Raw genomic sequence first — 20849 nt, forward strand, 5'->3', positions numbered from 1 at the left:
ATCAAGAATACTTTCCTTTTATAAGGGACAAATGTCTGCCAAATATGTCTTAATCTTGTAGTAATAACATTTGGTTTTTCTTTTTCAGGACAAGGATTTACAGACAAGGTTGATCGTCTGAAACTTGCCGAAATTGTAAAGCAGGTTATTGAAGAACAAACAAACTCTCAAGAAGATTCTCAATAGCTGAAGTGTTTTTTTTTTTATTTTTTTTATTTTATTTTATAGAAGAATACGTGCGTCTTAAATAACTGTAAAATAGTTTTATGTAAATTATATCACTGAATTTCCACACTGCTTGAACATACAGTATAAATGTAGATAGAGGTTTAAAAGAAAAAACAATCATTGGTACTGTAATTTATTTAGAAAATATAAACTGGTTTAAATATTTTTTCACACTACTGTACTGTTAATAGGTACAAGCCTAGCAGGGAATACATAGCCGTTCATGAACTTGTAGTACTCTACAAAGGTATGAGCCCTCTCCTTTTTTTTTTTTCGCCCATAGATAGTCAGCAGGCTGCTATGTACACAAGCTGCTTGATTCCTAAACTGTCAGAATAATACATTCTGAGCAATATGGTTCAGTCTCAGCTGACAGTCAACATGTTAACATACTTGAAAATAACTGTATGTTGAATGTAACTGACTTTGTTACACTGGCTGGCGGTATCCTCAGGAATAACTGGATAGAGCACATGCCTTTGAATTGTTCACCAGCTGCTCTGTATAGGTGCCAGTATATTTCAGAAGGGTATAAGACTTTCAATTTGTACCCATGTTCTAGAAATCTCTGTAGCCTTTCTTTCTTCCTTAGTTGACAAAATATTCATCTTTTCCAACCCTGAAACTAAGCATTTCGTTGCTTTGGGCAATTTCTCCACTAGGTGGTGCTCTTGTGTAGTTCTGATAAGACATACCATGTATTTCTTTTCATAATTTTTTTTTTTTTTTTTACTATTCTGTTGTGAGGTGCTTGTTTCTCCTTTTTACTGCACAGTTCTCAGCTTTAATAGATTTCTTTTTAGATAATCTAGTTTTCTATTTTAAAACTTTCCTTTAATATGAAATATGCATATGTTTAGTGTGCCTGAACATGCAGTGGTGAACTGCAGACTAAAGTGCCAATTCTGGGGTTCTTTAGAAACAATGTACGTTTCGAGAACAGCAATGGCGTACTAATGTTTTTGTGGCTTGGCTTTCTTTGCCAAAGTGATCTTCCCAGCTCTCGAAAAGCTCTTTTACAAGAGAGAGTTTAGCTGAATGTACATCTGTGTAAATGTGCAACTCCCCTCTGTACTGTTCATCTTCTGTGATTGCTCTTACAGTAGGTTCACAATCCTTTATTTTATTGTGTTGATTTGACCTTTGGTTGCTGCATGTAAACTGAACTAATGTAATGTCTCTCCAGTGGAGTTTTTTATTTTTTGCATATCAAGGGCAATGTCCATAGACAGGGCAATATTAAAATTAGTATAAGCTGCATTTCTTCATCATCTGCAGTAAACAGATGAAAATTCACCGACACATGTTCCATAACTTCTGTTGCGACAAATTTCACAAATTTTTTTGACAATTCATAGCTGGTCATTTTATACTATATGGTATGCATTCATTAAATTTTTGGAAAAATGAACAGCTATGAATTGGTTTCCAGTGCTTGCAAGGTTTTCACAATTCATCATTACAATATTATTTATATATATATATATATTATAATATTTTTTTTAGTAAGGCGGAGCAGAGAGAGAAGTGTGTTAATGTGCAAGATTCATAAACCCATAGCAGCCAATCCCATTCACTAAAGCTGACCATCGAACCGTGATTTGTGATTAAGGGTTATTGCGGTTTTGAATCTTCCCATTACCAGTAGTAAATTTGCGATAACTGAAATATAATTGCATCAGTTGCTTTATCTTTAAAGTTGATATTTTCCTGACTGTTATGGTTACTCTTCTATCCTTACTATTTTATAGGCCAGTGACCCATAATACGATTGCACTGGATGTGTACATCGAGGGCATTTACTCACTGTGTAATTAAGCCATTGGAACAACACCCAAAAAGGCCTCATTGGAAGCTCCTTCAATTTGTCATTACAGGCTTGTTTTAAACAGTTGCCCAAAATATACTGTGCCAGATATGCACATGGCATAAGCTGATAACAGGGGAATAATGGAAAGTATAACTGCCTTTTTATAGACTAGCCACCCCATTAGCTTAAATTATGACTAAACTAAACAACTAACATTTTATATTGCAGCTCATTAGTCTTTAGATGTGGTGGCTGCATTATTTTATTTTATTGTTTTTCAGGCTGTGAGCATTCTTAGCAAATACAGACGATGCATGTTGATTGCGCTAAAATGCATTGTCGCCCCCAGTTTTGTCATGTCCTAGTTATAAATCTGAAAGGATATTATCTCACAATTGTGACAAGTGAAAAAAATGTTAGGCAGGCCATAGATTGTGCAGTTTTCTTTCCTGCAACCATGGGTTGCAGGAAAGAAATTTGCACGATTCCCCTATCAACACAGAGAGTGCTAACAGGGGATCCCTCCTGCTGAGACATTGACGGTGATTATCACTAGCAGCTATAGTTGCCGGTTGCGATAATTGTAAGCGAATCCGGAAGGTTGGTTGTACCTATGTTGATCGATTGATTAACTTTGGTACTTCAGCCTGTCCATTAATGGTTCCAACTTTGAACCGTTTATGGCCAGCCTTATGCCACCTCCTGTGAGATGAACTGGAGGCAAAACCAGGCAAAACTAATTCCATCACCCCTTTTTAACCGAGATAAACAGAGGCAAGCTCGTTAAAGTCCAGCCTGGGTGACAATCATGGCTTCCTTCATAGATATAGTGAAGGAGTGAGTTTAGCCACACTGGAACAGTAAATGTGTTACTTGAAGGATAACCAGGTAAAAAGAAAGGAGAGGGAGCCTGAAAAAGAATACTAATGCAGGCATATCATCTGAGGACTGGTTAGCTGTAATATATTTAATTTTTGTTTTGGGATTTAACCATGCTTTAAAGCTTAAAGCATACGTTCACTTAAAAAAAAAAAAAAAAGATAACTGCACAATATTTTGCAGGTAAAAAAATTGTGCAGTTATTTAACAAAAAAGAATTTGGAGCCTTCAGCAATCAACAGGTCACTGGTGCCATGTAGGTCTCCTGCAGATCTGTCGGTGTATCTGTGTGCCATACATCCCGTAGAGGGGATTTGATGAACTACCATGGTGCGCCACAGCGCCATGGTAGTTCATTGAAAACTACAAGCTACGCTGATTTCAAAAAGTGGCAGTTAGTACGGGAAACCTTTCCCCATACTGCTGTCACAGGGGGGGGGGGGGGGGGGGATCGGCATTAGCAGCAGCTGCAGCATTGGGAACATGTTACACCCTAAAAATGGGTGGAACATGTAACATGTTCCCAAAGGTGTACTTATCCTTTAAGTCCGGGTTTCCTTTCACTAAAGCTGGCCCAAACAAACTATTTCTATAGTGATATTCTGCCACTGTCAGCACTGTATCATACTGTAGTACTGCATGCATTATGCAGCTCTGTGTTCTGACAGGCATAAAGGGTGACTTCCCATTGCTGCTAGGGCAAAATTGAGTTAGGCTGAGTGCTTCTCAGCCATTTAGTAGAAGCTTTTATTTTTTATGAATAAATAAACGGCTTCCCACTTATTGGCAGGGAGGTGGAGAGGCGAGCAGATCTTACAATTTCCACCCTGGTCAATCAAAGGAAACCCTTGTGGTTATTGATTAAAATACAAGACTTCCTCTGAATGGCTGAGTAGCACTCTCAAACTTGTTCCAGCAGCAAAGGGGAAGCCACTCGCGAGGGTGCTAGAACACAGCAACCTTTTTCAACCAGTGTGCCCAGACACCCTTGGGTGCCACCAGGTTTCTTCAGGGTGACTTGGCAACATGGCAAAAAATTTGTGTGCAAGCGAGTGGGTGGATCAAGCCTGCCTTTTTCGTTATACATTGTGCAACATTACAACCTTTAACCACCGGTGTCATAACAGCCAATGACATCACCTGCAACAGCATCCTTGTTTGCCGCTATCCATCAGCACTGGGGTCACAATAGTTGAGTGGGGGAATACATCAGTACCAGTGTGTAAAGAGTGTATTTGCTTTGGAAGAATAAATCGCCTCCAATGTTGGGCATTTTTATGTGTTTATATGTGACTGTATGTAAAACTATTAGTTTCTTTTTTTACCTTTTTATTAAAATGGTGTGCTTTGAAATTGTGCACAATTTTTTAAAGGGTGCTTTGATTTAACAAAGGTAGACAAATACTGCTGTACAGTATGTAGCAAATGCTGCTACTACAGTATGATACCGTGCACACAGTGGCAGAGTCATTTGGTTATAGTAATAGTTTGTATGGGCCAGTTTGACCCAAACCATTTAAAGTGAGAGGACACATAAACCTCGACTTTAAAAAGCAAGTATGTGGGGGAAAATGCTGCATCATACCCTGAATGTCTAATTGCTTTACCTTCAGATACTTCCATAGCTACAAATGTCATAAAAATCAACTTCTCCAACTTTGCTCACATCTATTGAAAATATTTAATTGTATTCTAAAGAAATTTTCTTTTTTATATTCATGATAATTGAATGTTTGAGATTTCCTTTTCTTGAACTTTGTGAAATTCTGTATTTGAAGCACTGACGAGAATTTTGGTACTGATAATCCGTTCTCTGCTCTATTATTAAGTAGTGCATTATTTTACATTGTGATTTCAGAGTGTATAGTGTGTATTACTTCATATCATTCATGAGCGATCAGTATACACCACTGGTACTTTTATATAATAAACTGACTGCTACGGCAGTAATCCTGGAAGCAGTTTACGCAAAGAAACTAGCCACTGGTCACAAATGCACATCATTATCCTTTCAGATTTTTAACTAGGTTGTATGACCATTTCTGTATTTTCTAGACTTTAGTGCGATTCTTTTTCTGTTCACATCAGAGAATTGTTTGTTTGTGTTCGTTAAAATATATAGGAAGTGGAAAAGTGCCCAAAATGGAGATGCTAAGGAAACTGCATTTCAGGTTAGCATTGTACATTGGAGATAAAAAAGAAAATCTTAATTTGCCATGGCTGTTTATGGATGCTCAACCTAATTTTGGTGTAGTAAATTGGGGGTTAAAAAACATTGGATGCAATCTTTACATGATAAGTTTTATTTATCTGTCACCATTAAAGAGTCAAGGTTAAAAAGAGATATAGTCCAGCAATAGCTGGCTGGCCATGTACATGGCTTGCCATGCTGAATCTAAGCCATATTTTTGTAGTTATTCCCATAATTTTGTTTCCTAAAACAAGTATTTGATTAACTTTTGGAAGTCTGTTTCCTCAATAGAAGGAATACCAGTATTATTAATATTCCATAACCATGTGAGTCCTTCTAAAGGAAATTACCTTTCCTGCATTGTGCACAGCATTATTTCACAAGGCTGCCTGATAGAGTAGGAAAATGGTTTGAGATCCCTTCTTTTTAAAACCTTAGAAAACTACAGTGCAGAGGACAAAAATTGTCCTTTCCAACAACATGAGCAATCGTCTTCTCTCAAAGCTTATGGGGAAAAAATTGTATATTTTTCTTTGTGTATATTTTCACCTTTGATGTTCCAAGTCTTCATAACATCTGTATATCAGACTAGCTGAGCTACTTGCCAAGTTAAAACCAATAACAGAATAAGCCACTCTGTAATTGGTATTTGTTTTCATTTAGGTTGTTCAAACCAGGGCTAGCATTAGACAGGCAGATATCTCTTGGAGAATCACATGTTTTGAAGTGTGTTCTTGATCAAGCCACTATGGCATTCACCCAAACACAACCAAAGGGTAAATGTGGTAGAAAATCAGTGACAGTCTGGTTCCCCTTCCTTGATAGAAAAATAATTGGCACGCTCTTGTGCCTATTGCTTTGTACAAATTAAATTAAAAAAAGATTGAACTAGAAATAATTGGTACAGGTCTCACAAATGATTTTTCAACTTGCTTACTATACGTAAATGTACGTTTTTTTTCCCCAGTAGTTAATATCGATTTATCTAGCACCCTGTGTAAATGATGCTGTGCATTATGCAGATCAGCAGGCATTTCTCCTGTTGGCATAATACTTGGTACAAAGTTAGATTCTTTCTGTGGTTGAAGTCTTGGAAAGTTTAAGCTGGGACGTGTAGGTTTTATTTTGAGGCTGTTTGTGAAGTGGACACTTGTGTACTGCGTTCTTGTTTGGTCTTAGTGATTGTTGAATGTTTACGTTGCATGGTCCTATAGTGAAAGCACTATGCTTATAAGATGAGTCTGATTTCATTATATTGAGTTTATTATAAAACTAAATGTGTTTAAACATTCACTTTTACCCATGAATATAACCATTTTATGTACTTGGTTTTACATGAGAGCAGAGTAGTGATATATAAACTTGATCTGGAGCTGCAGTGTTCTGTCTTTTTCCTATACACTTACTAGTACATTTTAGCAGGCTAACAAATATTCATCATAAGCTAGAAATGGAAAAATACTTTTGTGTATATATATATCAACTGATCTGCAACCAAAGAACTCTTGTCAGTAAAACCATGTTGATAGACTGCATGTGAATAAGCTGGAGAAGCAACATAACCTTGACCTAGTTTTCCTCGAAGAAGAAATCAAAGCAGTTCTGTGATTTGCTAGTTGCAATTCTCCATGTAAGGTTCATACACTGTTGTTTATTCTATGCAGTCACTTTGTTCTGTGCTTAAAGTGGTTGTAAACCTCAGACATGAAATATAAACAAAGCATATCACTCTATAGTGTGTACTTGTCTCAGTCCAGAACACTAAGTGTTATTTTTTTTTGCTGCTTTGTTCCTCTGCTATAAGCATGAATAACTTTTGAAGAGTTTTACTGACAACCAGTTTAACTCGGACTGCATTCTATCACTTTGAAATTGGGACTGCATGGTTCAGAGTGCTATCCATGCCATGCTGCAACTGACTTTCCAAGTAATGCGATATTATTCTGAATTCTCCCTACTTTGGAGAGCTGTGTGTATATATTTAAAAAACTGTTTTTTGTTTTTGTTTTTTGCATTCATCCTGATACCTTTGTAAAGCCCACTTGTAATTCAAAATGTAAGCTCCAAATTTGCTTTGCCAACAGGCTGTCCTTAAGGTTAATGCTTGTGCTATTTATGTTAAATCCAGTGCAGAATTGGATGAATATGGACATTGTAAAGGTGGGAAAAGAGTGTCGCATGACATTTTGGTACAGCCATTTCACAATCATGAGTGAGGAATCAATACGTTGCAATTAAGGAGACCATCACCTTCAGGCATGATCCATTAGGTTGGAAGTTCTCTGGTGTCAAGTGGTCTGGCTAAGACCCCTGGTATTTATGGGGCCATGCACTGGAAGCTTTTAGTCAATGGCCACCTGCTCGGTCAGCACATATACACTTTATTTACTGATAACCGTTTTTGTAGAAACATAAATGCTGTACTTTTAATAATGGATTTTCTTCTCATGAGCAACACTTAAACAACTCATAAAAATACATCCTTGATTTATAAAGTTGTCCAATGGAAAAGCAGTCTCCGATAATTCCCGGTAATTGAATCCCACACTGGAAAACGGCTAGAAATTGTGTTTTTTCCATCTGCTTTATAAATAAGGCCAAGTGAACTTCTGAATGTCTCCAGCTGTTGATCAATTTTATATATTATGTTTTATCATGAAGCTCTTCTGTTAATCACATACCCTATATGATTACCAATATGTGTAACTGGGGAAGGAGGGTATTTGTAAGAACTATCATCTCTTAAATTTGTGCCAGAATGAAAGTTGTTCAACTTTATTTTGGCCACCTTTTGTGCATGGCATGATTAAGAAATATTTTGATAGATTTATATGCCTAAAAACACATATACGGTTTGATAATATTTGCTGCCTATATTGAAATTCATTGCAGAAAATAGAATATTAAATTGTTCAGTTTTATTTATCACTGAAAAGTTAGTGAAATATATTTCAGTCAAATTGAAAAATTGCGGATGGGAGGGATGTTTGGTTAATCTTTGTCTAATCTAATTCTGTGGTTCATCATTCTTAATCTTGTTTCTTAAATGTATCAAGCATATTTAATTTATGTTGCAATGTTTATTGATGTCATTAAAGTTTTTGTTTTTCAGACCAGTGTTAAAATGTAAATATGCATTACTGTATATAAAATTTTACTGAAATATTTGTGTCTTGATTCTTCATCTATGCTTTTTTCAATACAATGACCAATGAAAAATTGTATTTTAAACCAGAGGCTCGATTGCCTAATATGTCAACATGACCCCTTGTGATCCTCCCTAGTTCTGTTAGATACCATTATGACTGTAAAAGACTAGGAACTAGAGATATCGTGAAGATTTTATATTTACAGAATAGCAAATCGCAAAAAGGTAGCCATTTTTGTCCAGTCAAAACATTGAAGTGTGTGTGTGTGTATATGTATATGTGTGTGTGTGTGTGTATGTGTGTATATATATATATATATATATATATATATACACACACACACACACACACACACACACACACACACGTGCTAATAAGTTTACATACCCTGGCAGAATTTATGATTTCTTGGCTGTTTTTCAGAGAATATGAATAACACAAAAACATTTCTTTCACTCATGGTTATTGTTTGGCTGAAGCCATTTATTATCAATCAACAATGGCAACAGAATCTACCCAAATGACCCTGACATACCCTGGTGATTTTGGCCTGATAACATGCACACAAGTTGACACAAAGAGGTTTGAATGGCTATTAAAGGTAACCATCCTTACCTGTGATCTAGTTGCTTGTAATTGGTGTGTGTATATAAAAAGTTAATGCGTTTCTGGACTCCTGACAGACCCTTTCATCCAGTGCTGCACTGACATTTCTGGATTCTGAGTCATGGGGAAAGCAAAAGAATTGTCAAAGGATCTGCAGGATAGGTTGTTAACCTGTATAAAACAGGAAATGGATATAAAAAGATATCCAAGGAATTGAGAATGCCAATCAGCAGTGTTCCAACTCTAATCAAAAAGTGAAAAATGAGGGGTTCTGTTGAAACCAAACCATGGTCAGGTAGACCAACTAAAATTTCAGCCACAACTGCCAGGAAATTATTTGGGATACAAGGAAAAATCCACAAATAACTTTAGGTGAAATACAGTACTTTATGAAAACGTGGGTGGCTGTTTTAAGATGCACAATAAGGAGGCACTTGAAGAAAGAAGAGCTGCATGGTCGAGTCACCAGAAGAAAGCCATTACTACGCAAAAGCCACAAAGTATCCCGCTTACAATATGCCAAACGGCACAGAGACAAGCCTCGAACCTTCTGGCACAAAGTCATTTGGACTGATGAGCATTTTGCCCACAACCATAAATGCTACATTTGGAGGAGTCAACAAGGACTATGATGAAAGGTACGGAGGTAGATCGCTGATGTTTTGGGGATGTGTGAGCTACAAAGGCACATGAAATTTGATCAAAATTGTTGGCAAGATAAATGCAGCATGTTATCAAAAATTACTGGAGGAGCATTTGCATTCATCAGTCAGGAAGCTGCGCATGGAACGTACTTGGGCATTCCAACATGACAATGATCCAAAAAAGGCCAAGTCGACCTGTCGTTGGCTACAGCAGAGTAAAATGAAGGTTCTGGAGTGGCCATCTCAGTCTCCTGACCTCAATATAATTGAGCCATTCTGGGGAGATCTCAAAGTGCAGTTCATGAAAGACGGCCCAAGAATTTACAGGAACTGAAGGCTTTTTGCCAAGAGGAATGGGCAGCTGAGAAAATAAAGAGCCTCATCCACAAATACCACAAAAGACTACTAGCTGTAGCTTGATGTTAAAGGGGTCAATACAAAGTATTAAGAACTGGGGTATGTAAACTTTTGATCAGGGTAATTTGGGTAGTTTCTGTTGTCATTATGATTTAAAAGGAGTATAAATGGCTTCAGCCAAACACTAAACCTGAGTGAAAGAAAAGTTTTTGTGTTTTCATATTCTCTGAAAAATGGCCAAGGAATCATAAATTCTGCCAGGTTATGTAAACTTATGAGCACAAGTGTGTGTGTGTGTGTGTGTGTGTGTGTGTGTGTGTGTGTATATATAATATATATATATATATATATATATATATACACACACACACACACACAGTAAAATTAAGTATTGAACACATCACCATTTTTCTAGGTAAGTATACTTCCAAAGTTTTTTTTTTTGTTTTTTTGGAAAAAAACTATTTTATTGAGAGGAAATGCACATATTACAACAATTTTGGATACATATGTCAGATATGGTAACTAGTAATACATTTGCCATGGTCCCGTTGATCCAATCAATTCAGACAGGGACAAAAAAAACATATCTATGGTAACAATTTATTTTCGGTTCCTGGGAACCAGGACATCATAAATATGGGAGATTGAAGCTATTTCCCAACGGTACATCCCTGGGGTGTGATATAGTCAACATATTGGTATGTTTCAGTTAGATACAGGTCTTGCCCTCTCCCAACCACCTATATAACCACTTAAGGACCAAGCCTCTTTCTGAGATTTGTTGTTTACAAGTTAAACAGTTTTTTTGCTAGAAAATTACTTGGAACCGCCAAACGTTATACAAATTTTTTCGAACACCCTAGAGAATAAAATGAAGGTTGTTTCAATACTTTGTTACGCCGTATTTGCGCAGTGGTCTTGCAAGCCCACTCTTTTGGAAAAAATACACTTCTTTGAATAAAAAAAAGTCAACAGTAATGTTAGCCCAATTTTTTTTATATTGTGAAAGATAATGTTACGCAGAGTAAATGTTGATACCCAACATGTCATGCTTCAAAATTGTGCCCGCTCGTGGAATGGCGAAAAACATTTACCCTTAAAAATCCCTATAGGCGATGTTTAAAAAAATTCAACAGGTTGCGTGTTTTGTGTTACAGAGGAGCTCTAGGGCTAGAATTATTGCTCTCGCTCTACCAATCGCGGCAATACCTGATGTGTGTGGTGCTACTTGCGTATGTGTTCGCTTCTGCGCACAAGCTCGATGGGGCACGTTTACATTTTTTTTTTCTTATTTATTTTACCTTTTTATTTTTACACTGTTCTTTTAAAAAAAAAAAAAAGTTCCACATGTATTCCTATTACAAGGAATGTAAACATCCCTTGTAATAGAAAAAAGCACGATGGGACCTATTAAATATGAGATCTGGGGTCAAAAAGTTCTCAGATCTCATATTTACACTAAAATGCAATAATAAAAACAAAAATGTCCATATTAAGACCTGCAATTGTATGGCGAAAGATGGGGGCCATTTTGCCCTCACTCGTCTCTATACCTAGCAAGAACAAGGGTATGATCTCTGCCGCTCTTGCCTGCTCCGCTAAGCGGTGGAGGGCATCGGGGCATGGCCCCTCTATAGCTGCCAACACAAGTGATCTCGCTGTGAATCTGCGCAGAGACCATTATTATCAGAAACCGGACCGCCCCATGAAGAAGAGGATACCAGGGTTATGGCAGCTAGCTAACAAACATATCCCTCTTCAAAGTTAGGTTTAAGTGGACACCCTCTATAGGTATAGAGCAGTATTTTATTTTGAAGAGTATCATTGACATCCTTTTTCCAGTTCTGAATTGGGGGGTTAATGCCAGCATCCAAGACCGGGCCATGACCTTACGTGCCAAAAAGTCTCATGCTTAAATGTGGCCAGAAATGTGTCTACCTTGGCATCTGGCAATAAGCCCAGCAGACATAATTTTGGGTCAAGGACCACAGGACACCTTATTTTATCATGTAGAATGTGAAACTTGAAGCCAGTACGTTTGCATATTGGGGTATATTGTTTTATATCTGGAAGGGTTCTTTCAGAATGGGGTTTGGGTCAATGGGATATCTAGGTGTAGTCTAATCCCCCCCCCCCTACCCTTATGGGTGAGTTGTGCTACCAACAAGTCACAGGCTCCAAATCGAGGAGAAAAAACAAGGTGGGGGGAATGGGTAAAAAGACACCCTTCAGATGGACATAGTTGTCGTACTCACTGGGGTACCAGGTCAATCGAGCATCTAAGCAAGACATCCATGCTGATCCAGCCTTGCCACAGCTGGGTCTTTAAAGAACTGTACATGGCCGTCCTCTTCCACCCTCAGCCTGGCAGGGAACAGCATAGCGTACTTGAGGTGGAGGGTGTACATGCGCCATTTGACTCCTTGAAACTGGGATCTCCTTCTCTGTATCTCATTCGAGAAATCCGGGAATACTGCCACTTGAATTTCCCACAGGGTTGACGCCTTTCTCCCTGGTAAGCCACAGAATTCGATCTCTATCTATCTATAAAATTGAGAAATTTGGCTATAAATATGTGAGGAGGTGCTGCTTGTGGTGGGGGTCTTGCCGGTATGCGGTACGCCCGTTCTACTGCACACATAATGGAGAAGACTTCCCTGCCATGGGCTTTAATGAGGAGATTCTCCAACTATCCCACCAAATCATTACCTTCTGCTCTCTCAGGGAGCCCTATGAACCGGAGATTACATCAGCGAAGGCGATTCTCCATGTCGTCTTGGTGTGAGTGCAATTGCTGTATTTGCCTCTGTGTTTGTCCCGTGGTATGTCGCAATAGGTGCAGGATATCCTCTGCTGTTCCTATACAGATTTCAGTCTCTGTAACGCTGTCCTTTAGTTTGGAGAGATACTGGTGGAGAAGAGCAATGTCAATTTTGATCTCCTCAATCTTTTCTGCGAGAGTTTCCTGCAATGCAGCGATAGCCTCCAGCACCTTGGCAACATTGGCCGAGTGGTGTTCTGTGTCAGAGCAAGTGTCGGCGCCATCTTCGGCCAGCTGGTCCTTGTCTTGATGGTAATATTTTGCTAGCTGATTTGCTGTCTCGTTGTTCCTTTTAGGTGGAGACATGTCCCCTCTGAATCCCGGGACCCAGAAGAAGCTATGCAGGTAAGTTTAACCTCGGTTTTAGCGAGCAGGATAGTACAGGATGATCAGCAAGCGGAACCCTCACAATCCACAACCTTCTCCATCACGCTCCAGGCCACACCCCCCAAAGGTGCTATTGACGTGACATTTTCCCCACATGTTGGTAACCCATGCAAGTCGTACATTCAAAGAAACCATAAACAAAAAAAGTTCAGAAATGAAGTTGTGTAATAAAATGTAATGACAAAATAACAAATAATAAAGTTATTGAACACATGAAGAAAGTGAGGTGCAAAAAGGTAGATCAAAAAGGTCTGGATGGCTGCACTCCAATGAAAATGATTTCTTTATTGTTATAATAAATCCATGCAGCAAAAATTAAAACCACTGACGAGTTTCATACCGATACAGCAGGTGCTTAGAAGCAACTCCTGTAATGGTGTGAAACGCTTCAGTGGTTTTATCATTGCTACATGGATTTATTATAACAATCAAGAAATCGTTTTCATTGCAGTGCGGCCATCCAGACCTTTTTTGTTCAATTTTTGCATATGGTTGCAGATTGAGCTGCACCCAGGCCTGGAGAGGGGAAAGATCATTAGGAAGTAGACACCTGGAGCAGCTTCTTCTTTTTGTTTCAGTTGGTGTGTTCCAATCCTGCCCCTTGTCAGTGCAAATTATTATCCAGCTGGTTCAGTCTCAACTGATGGCCTATAAGAAGGTGTCTCATTACCAAGGTGTCACACAAGAAACATATGATGGGTATAAGAGCTCTCGAGATCTTCACCACCTTATTGTTGCAAAACATACTGATAGCATTGGTACAGAACGATTTCTAAACATCTGAATTTTCCAGTGAGCACAGTTGGGGTCATAATCTGTAAGTAGAAAGAACATTGTTTCACCATAAACCGTCTACGATCCGGTGCTCCTTGCAAAACAGAGGAGTGAAAAGAATTAACATAAGAGTTGACCAAGAGCCAATGACCACTTGAGTTTTATTTTTATTTTTTTTTATTTTTTTAGCAGGACCTGGAATTAGCAGGTACAATTTTTTCAAATAAAACAATAAGTAATACACTCAACTGCCATGGCCTATATGCACGCTCACCATACAAGACTTCATTGCTTTAGAAAAAGCATGTTGAAGCTTGTTTAAAGTTTGCTGCACAACATTTAGACAAGCCTGTTAAATTCTGGGAGAATATAGTCTGTCAAATGAGATAAAAAATGAACTCTTTGGATGCCATAATACACACCATGTTTGAGGTCTAATGGCAACATCATGGCGTGGGGCTGTTTTTTGGGATATGGTACTTCATACAAACTTCATGTCATTGAAGGAAGGATGAATGGAAAAATGTACCAAGACATTCTTGATAAAAATCTGCTGCCATCTACCGGGATGCTGAAGATGAAATGAGGGTGGACATTTCAGCAGGACAATGATCCCAAACACAAAGCCAAGGAAACTCAATTGGTTTCAAAGAAAGAAGATAAAGCTGTGAGAATGGCTCAGCCAATCACCTAACTTTAACCACTTAAGGACCGCCTCACGCCGATGTACATCGGCAGAATGACACGGCTGGGCACAAGCACGTACCTGTACGTTGCTTTTTAAGTGCCCAGCCGTGGGTTGAATGAATGAATGAATGAATGAAATACTTATATAGCGCACAATGCGAACTGAATCGCCACCGGGGGCGCGCTCCCGACCTGGTCCTGTGCTCTGTGGCCGCTGGACCAGCGGACCCGATCGCCGCTGGTGTCCCGTGATCGGGTCACAGAGCTGAAGAACGAGGAGAGGTCTGTGTAAACAAACCTCTCCCCATGCTTCCCTGTGTGGCTGTCACCGATCGTCTGTTTCCTTTTATAGGGAAGGACGATCAGTGACATCACATGCCAGGCCACGCCCCCCCTACAATAAAAAAACATAACGTCATACATAACACCTACACTGCCCCCTAGTGGTTAACTCCTTCACTGCCAGTGTCATTTAAACAGGAATCAGTGTATTTAAATAGCACTGATTGCTGTATAAATGGCAGTGGCTCCAAAAATGTCCGATGTGTCTGCCATAATGTAAAGTCACAATAAAAATCGCTGATCGCCGCCATTACTAGTAAAATATTTTTTTATAAAAATGCTATAAAACTATCCCCTATTTTGTAAACGCTATAACTTTTGCGCAAACCAATCAATCGCAAATTACAATACTTTTGCTAGAAAAAAAAAATGTAGAAGAATACGTATTGGCCTAAACTGAGATAAAAAAATGTTTTTATATATTTTTGGGCATGGCGCCGACGCTTGCTCTGACACAGAACACCACTCAGCCAATGTTGCCAAGGTGCTGGAGGCTATCGCTGCATTGCAGGAAACCCTCATGGAAAAGATTGAGGAGATCAAAATTGACATTGCTCTTCTCCGCCAGTATCTATCCAAACTAAAAGACAAGTATCTCAGTTATTAGTGTTCACCTATTTTAAATTAAGTAGTCTTTTTTCCACCTCACTATCAGAAGTTTTTCTCTGGCTAGTGACGTTGTGCTAATAAGATTCCTAACTGTGCACTCCTGCCATTTTCTGACTGCACAAGTTGATAATTGCACCTGTTGCTTTTATACCTCAGAGACACAACCATAGGAGATCACGTAGTGCTTGGTTTATAGCATTTCATTGATACTAGATGATGTAGACCCCATCAGGCTTAATCTATTCCATGAGTATCCCGCAAGGGAAGATCCTCATGGTGGATTCACTGATTGCAAGCACTTGCGAGTGGAAGCATATAAGGCAATTAGCAGGAATTCCACTGTAGACTCTGAAGAAAATCCATGTTACTCTCCAGTTTATAGCTGTTCCCTTCCGGAGCAAGGTCTTACATGAACACCATGCCATCCCCTGATTTGGGCTCCCTCAGAGATGTGCAACAATAAGCCTGTCTGATTAAAGCTGAATTCTCTGCCACTATGTCTAATCTATTTGAAAGGCTATCACCAATATGCTTTCTTCTCCCTCTGACTATTCATGGGTTACAGCCTGAATTGCCTAATGCACTTAAATTTTCAGAAGGCAAGGGGGATTTGGGCATGAAGATAGCTGAAGTTTTTTCACTGCCAGAATTTTATGATTTCATTCTTCAGATTCTTGCCACGTACTGTCTCTGGCTAGTCACATCTAGTTCTGCACAGCTTCCTCATATTCCAGTAGCCACAAAAAGAAGGCAATTTCTAGAAAGCCTTTCCATATTCTTAATCAAGCTGATTGGGCTTTTAACAATGATTGGCACAATTATTATGGCTTTGTTTCTCTCAGCTTGACACTCGGCTGTAAAGTGAAAGTAATCAAGCATATGTATCACTGTCACAGTGTGGGCAGCATGGTGTTCACCCCCCACACACACCCTACCCATTTGTGGCTGGGCTCGCTGTTACTGGGAACCCAAAACCCCCAATGTCTGCGTAAGGAATACCTGTCTAATGCTATCTCATGTGGGGTTGATAACCCCTTGTGATAGCAATAACATTAAATAGAAAAAAATCTATAAAAAAAAGTTGGAAAAAAAAATGAAATGATCAAAAGCCAAAACAAAAGGAACCGTAACCGTTGTTGCCCTGTACACACCCACAAATGCAAACGCACATCCAGTGTGCACCATGATCTCACCATCCATGTGAGGTAAAGTAGTAATTCTAGCAATAGTACACAGTTAACCACTTGACCACTGGGCACTTAAACACCCTTAATAACCAGACCAATTTTCAGCTTTCGGTGCTCTCGCATTTTGAATGACAATTGCTCAGTCATGCAACACTGGACCTATATGAAATTTTTGTCCTTTTTTCACACAAATAGAGCTTTCTTTTGGTGGTATTTAATCACCTCTCAGTTTTTTATTTTTTGTGCTATAAAAGAAAAAAGACCGAAAATTCTGTGAAAAAATGAATTTTTCTTCGTTTCTGTTATAAAATTTAGCAGATTAGTAATTTTTTCTTCATAAATTTTGGCCAAAATTTATACTACTACATAGCTTTGGTAAAAATAAGTACAAATTGGTGGATATTATTTGGTCTTTGTGAAAGTTATAGAGTCCACAAGCTATGGTGCCAATATCTGAAAATTGATCACACCTGAAGTACTGATGGCCTATTTCAACTCTTGAGACCCTAACATGCCAGAAAAGTACAAATACCCCCCAAATGACCCCTTTTTGGAAAGAAGACATTCCAAGGTATTTAGTAAGAGGCATGATGAGTTTTTTGAAGTTGTAATTTTTTCCCACAATTCTTTGCAAAATCAAGATTTGTTTTACTTTTTTTTTTTTTTCACAAAATTGTCATATTATCAGTTTATTTCTCACACACAGCATATACATACCACAAATTACACCCCAAAACACATTCTGCTATTACTCCCGAGTACGGCGATACCACATGTGTGAGACTTTTACACAGTGTGGCCACATACAGAGGCCCAACATGCAGGGAGCGCCATCGGGCGTTCTGGAGCACCCAGGACAATTCTGACATTTCTCTCCTACATGTAAAAATCATCATTTATTTGCTAGAAAATTACATAGAACTCCAAAACATTATATATGTTTTTTTTAGCAAACACCCTGGAGAATACAATGGTGGTCTTTGCAACTTTTTATCTCGCACGGTATTTGCGCAGTAATTTTTCGAATGCTTTTTTTTGGAAAAAAAAACAGTTTTGTGCTTAAAAAAAAAAAACACAGTAAAGTTAGCCCAATTTTTGCATAATGTGAAAGATGAAGTTACGGTGAGTAAATAGATACCTAATATGTCACTCTTCAAAATTGCACAAGCTCGTGGAATGGCGCCAAACGTCGCTACTTAAAAATCCCCATAGGCGACGATTTAATTTTTTTTTACTGGTTATATATTTTGAGTTACAGAGGAGGTCTAGGGCTAGAATTATTGCTCTCGCTCTAACGTTCGCAGCGATACCTCACATGTGTGGTTTGAACACGGTTTTCATATGTGGGCGGGACTTACGTATGCGTTCGCTTCTGCATGCGAGCACATGGGGACAGGGGCGCTTTAAAAAAAAACATTTTTTTTATTGTTCATTTTACTTTATTTATTTTAGTTTGACATTTTTTTCCCCAAAAATAATTTTTTTGATCACTTTTATTCCTATTACAAGGAATGTAAACATCCCTTGTAATAGGAATATGGCATGACAGGTCCTCTTTACAGTGAGATGTGGGGTCCATAAGACCCCACATCTCACCTCTAAGCTGGGAAGCCTGAACAAAAAAAAAAAAAAGATTCTGGCTGTGATCGTATTAGCGATTCGGTAGAAGCACCGGAGGGCGGCGGGAGGGGGGGGGGAAATGTCTATGGCTGGGTATTGCGGGGTATCACCGAGTATGGCTGGGTATCTCAGAGTATGGCGTTGCAGAGTATTGCGTTGCAGAGCATTGCAGGGTATTGGCGGGTGTTGCAGAGCATTGCAGAGTGTTGCAGGGTATTGGCGGGTGTTGCAGAGCATTGCAGAGTGTTGCAGGGTATTGCAGAGTGTTGCAGAGCATTGCAGAGTGTTGCTGGGTGTTGCAGGGTATTGCAGAGTGTTGCAGGGTGTTGCAGAGTGTTGCAGGGTGTTGCGGAGTGTTGCAGGGTATTGCGGAGTGTTGCGGAGTGTTGCGGAGTGTTGCGGAGTATTGCGGAGTGTTGCAGGGTATTGCAGAGTGTTGCAGGGTGTTGCAGGGTGTTGCAGAGTGTTGCGGAGTGTTGCAGAGTATTGCGGAGTGTTGCAGAGTATTGCAGAGTGTTGCGGAGTGTTGCAGGGTATTGCAGAGTGTTGCAGGGTGTTGCAGGGTGTTGCAGGGTGTTGCGGAGTGTTGCGGAGTATTGCGGAGTGTTGCAGAGTATTGCGGAGTGTTGCAGGGTATTGCAGAGTGTTGCAGGGTATTGCAGAGTGTTGCAGAGTGTTGCGGAGTGTTGCAGGGTATTGTAGAGTGTTGCAGAGTGTTGCAGGGTATTGCAGAGTGTTGCAGGGTATTGCAGAGTATTGTAGGGTATTGCAGAGTAATGGCAGGGAATTGAGGGGTTAATTTTCGGTGAGCAGCGATGTGGGCACTGCAGATGCAGCCCACATCGCTGCTGACACCGATCTCTTCCCCCTCCGCTGTACCGATCGGTACAGAGAGGGGGAGGGAGGAAGTGTTGCGGAGTGTTGCAGGGTATTGCAGAGTGTTGCAGAGTATTGCGGAGTGTTGCAGGGTATTGCAGAGTGTTGCAGGGTATTGCGGAGTGTTGCAGGGTATTGCGGAGTGTTGCAGGGTATTGCAGAGTGTTGCAGGGTATTGCAGAGTGTTGCAGGGTATTGCAGAGTGTTGCAGGGTATTGCGGAGTGTTGCAGGGTATTGCAGAGTGTTGCAGGGTGTTGCAGGGTATTGCAGAGTGTTGCAAGGTATTGCAGAGTGTTGCAGGGTATTGCAGAGTATTGTAGGGTATTGCAGGGAATTGAGGGGTTAATTTTCGGTGAACATGACGCCGGTTTGTTTACAAGTGATCACTCCGTCATTTGACGGAGCGATCACGTGGTAAACGGCCGCGGTCCAGCGGTCACGGATGCTCTCGTGTGCGCGCCCCAGGGGGCGCGCGAGAGCAGAATTCTGGGAGGCCGTTAATTAACGGCCTCTCAGAGTTAAACAACCGCCGTGAAGCCGTTAATCGGCAATGGGCGGTTGTTAAGTGGTTAATTATAAGCTGGGTAATAAAGGCATTTGGCCTCACCTATGGAGGTTTTTTGCACACACAATTTTAAGACTTGACATGTTTCCTATTTACTCGACACAACCCCATTTTACAAAAAAAAAAAAATGGGTATTATATTGTGTTTGTGTTCCCTAAAATTGATTTTATTATATTTTTTCCTGAAAATATGCATTTAACAGTTGCACAAATGGCAGGCAACATAAAACTATTATCTTTTTAGTGGCTCTCCTACATATGTAATGCCAGCCTAGGTGCCCAGGGTGTATGCTAAGGCATCTCCTGTTATGTTTAACAAGTCATAAAGTTTTGATCTTGCAAGAGACCTGTTACTCTGATCATCTAGAATAGTATAAAGTCTTACATGTTTTTCAGGGTGACCCTTGGGGTATACACAAACTAAGCATATTTTGGGATTTGTCTCGGGGTCTATCTCTGTATCTGTACATGTAGAGAAAACTGGAATATGAGGCGCTGTTTTGTCTGTGCTCTCCCTGCCATGATTTGCCTTGGGAGAATTATTTGTGGGCAGAATGGTAGTGTCTTGAAATGGCTCACTTGCACATGATCATCACTGTTGCATTCTTTTCACTTAATAATAGCCTTGAAGTCTTTAGCATAGTGTTGTGTAGGCACTGCATTTGAAGCAAACCCCAAATTTCTTTAACCACTTCAATACAGGGCACTTTCGCCCCCTTCCTTCCCAGCCCAATTTTCAGCTTTCAGCGCTCTAGCGCTTTCAGTGACAATTGCGCGGTCATGCTACACTGTACCCAAATGAAATTTTTATCATTTTGTTCGCACAAATAGAGCTTTATTTTGGTGGTATTTATTCACGACTCCGTTTTTTATTTTTTGCGATATAAGCGCAAAAAAGCGGAAATTTGGAAAAAAAAACAATATTTTCTTTTTTCTATTTTAAAAGAAATCCAATAAAATCAAATTTTGTCATAAATTTAAGCCAAAATGTATTCTGCTACATGTTTTTGGTAAAAAAAATTCCGTTAAGTGTATAATAATTGGTTTGTGTGATCACGGACATATGTACGCAAATGATCATGTACAGATGTGTGCAGGTGATCACGTACATAT

General features: G+C 39.4%; 1 protein-coding gene across 1 annotated transcript in view; it reads left to right on the forward strand.

The window, feature by feature from the left end:
• The window catches only part of MAPKAPK5 (MAPK activated protein kinase 5), an 86932-nt gene extending 78659 nt beyond the window's left edge, over positions 1-8273 (forward strand). Inside the window, exon 14 of the mRNA XM_077462025.1 lies at positions 89-8273. Within this exon, the coding sequence (XP_077318151.1) occupies positions 89-186 (98 nt within the window). The 3' untranslated portion in view covers positions 187-8273. The remainder of the gene's footprint in view (positions 1-88) is intronic.
• The last annotated feature ends 12576 nt before the right edge of the window (positions 8274-20849 follow it).

This window comes from Lithobates pipiens, unplaced genomic scaffold (assembly GCF_037356315.1).
Source record: "Lithobates pipiens isolate NorthernLeopardFrog02 unplaced genomic scaffold, aLitPip1_a1.2 Scaffold_3, whole genome shotgun sequence".
Taxonomy (NCBI): Eukaryota; Metazoa; Chordata; class Amphibia; order Anura; family Ranidae; genus Lithobates; species Lithobates pipiens.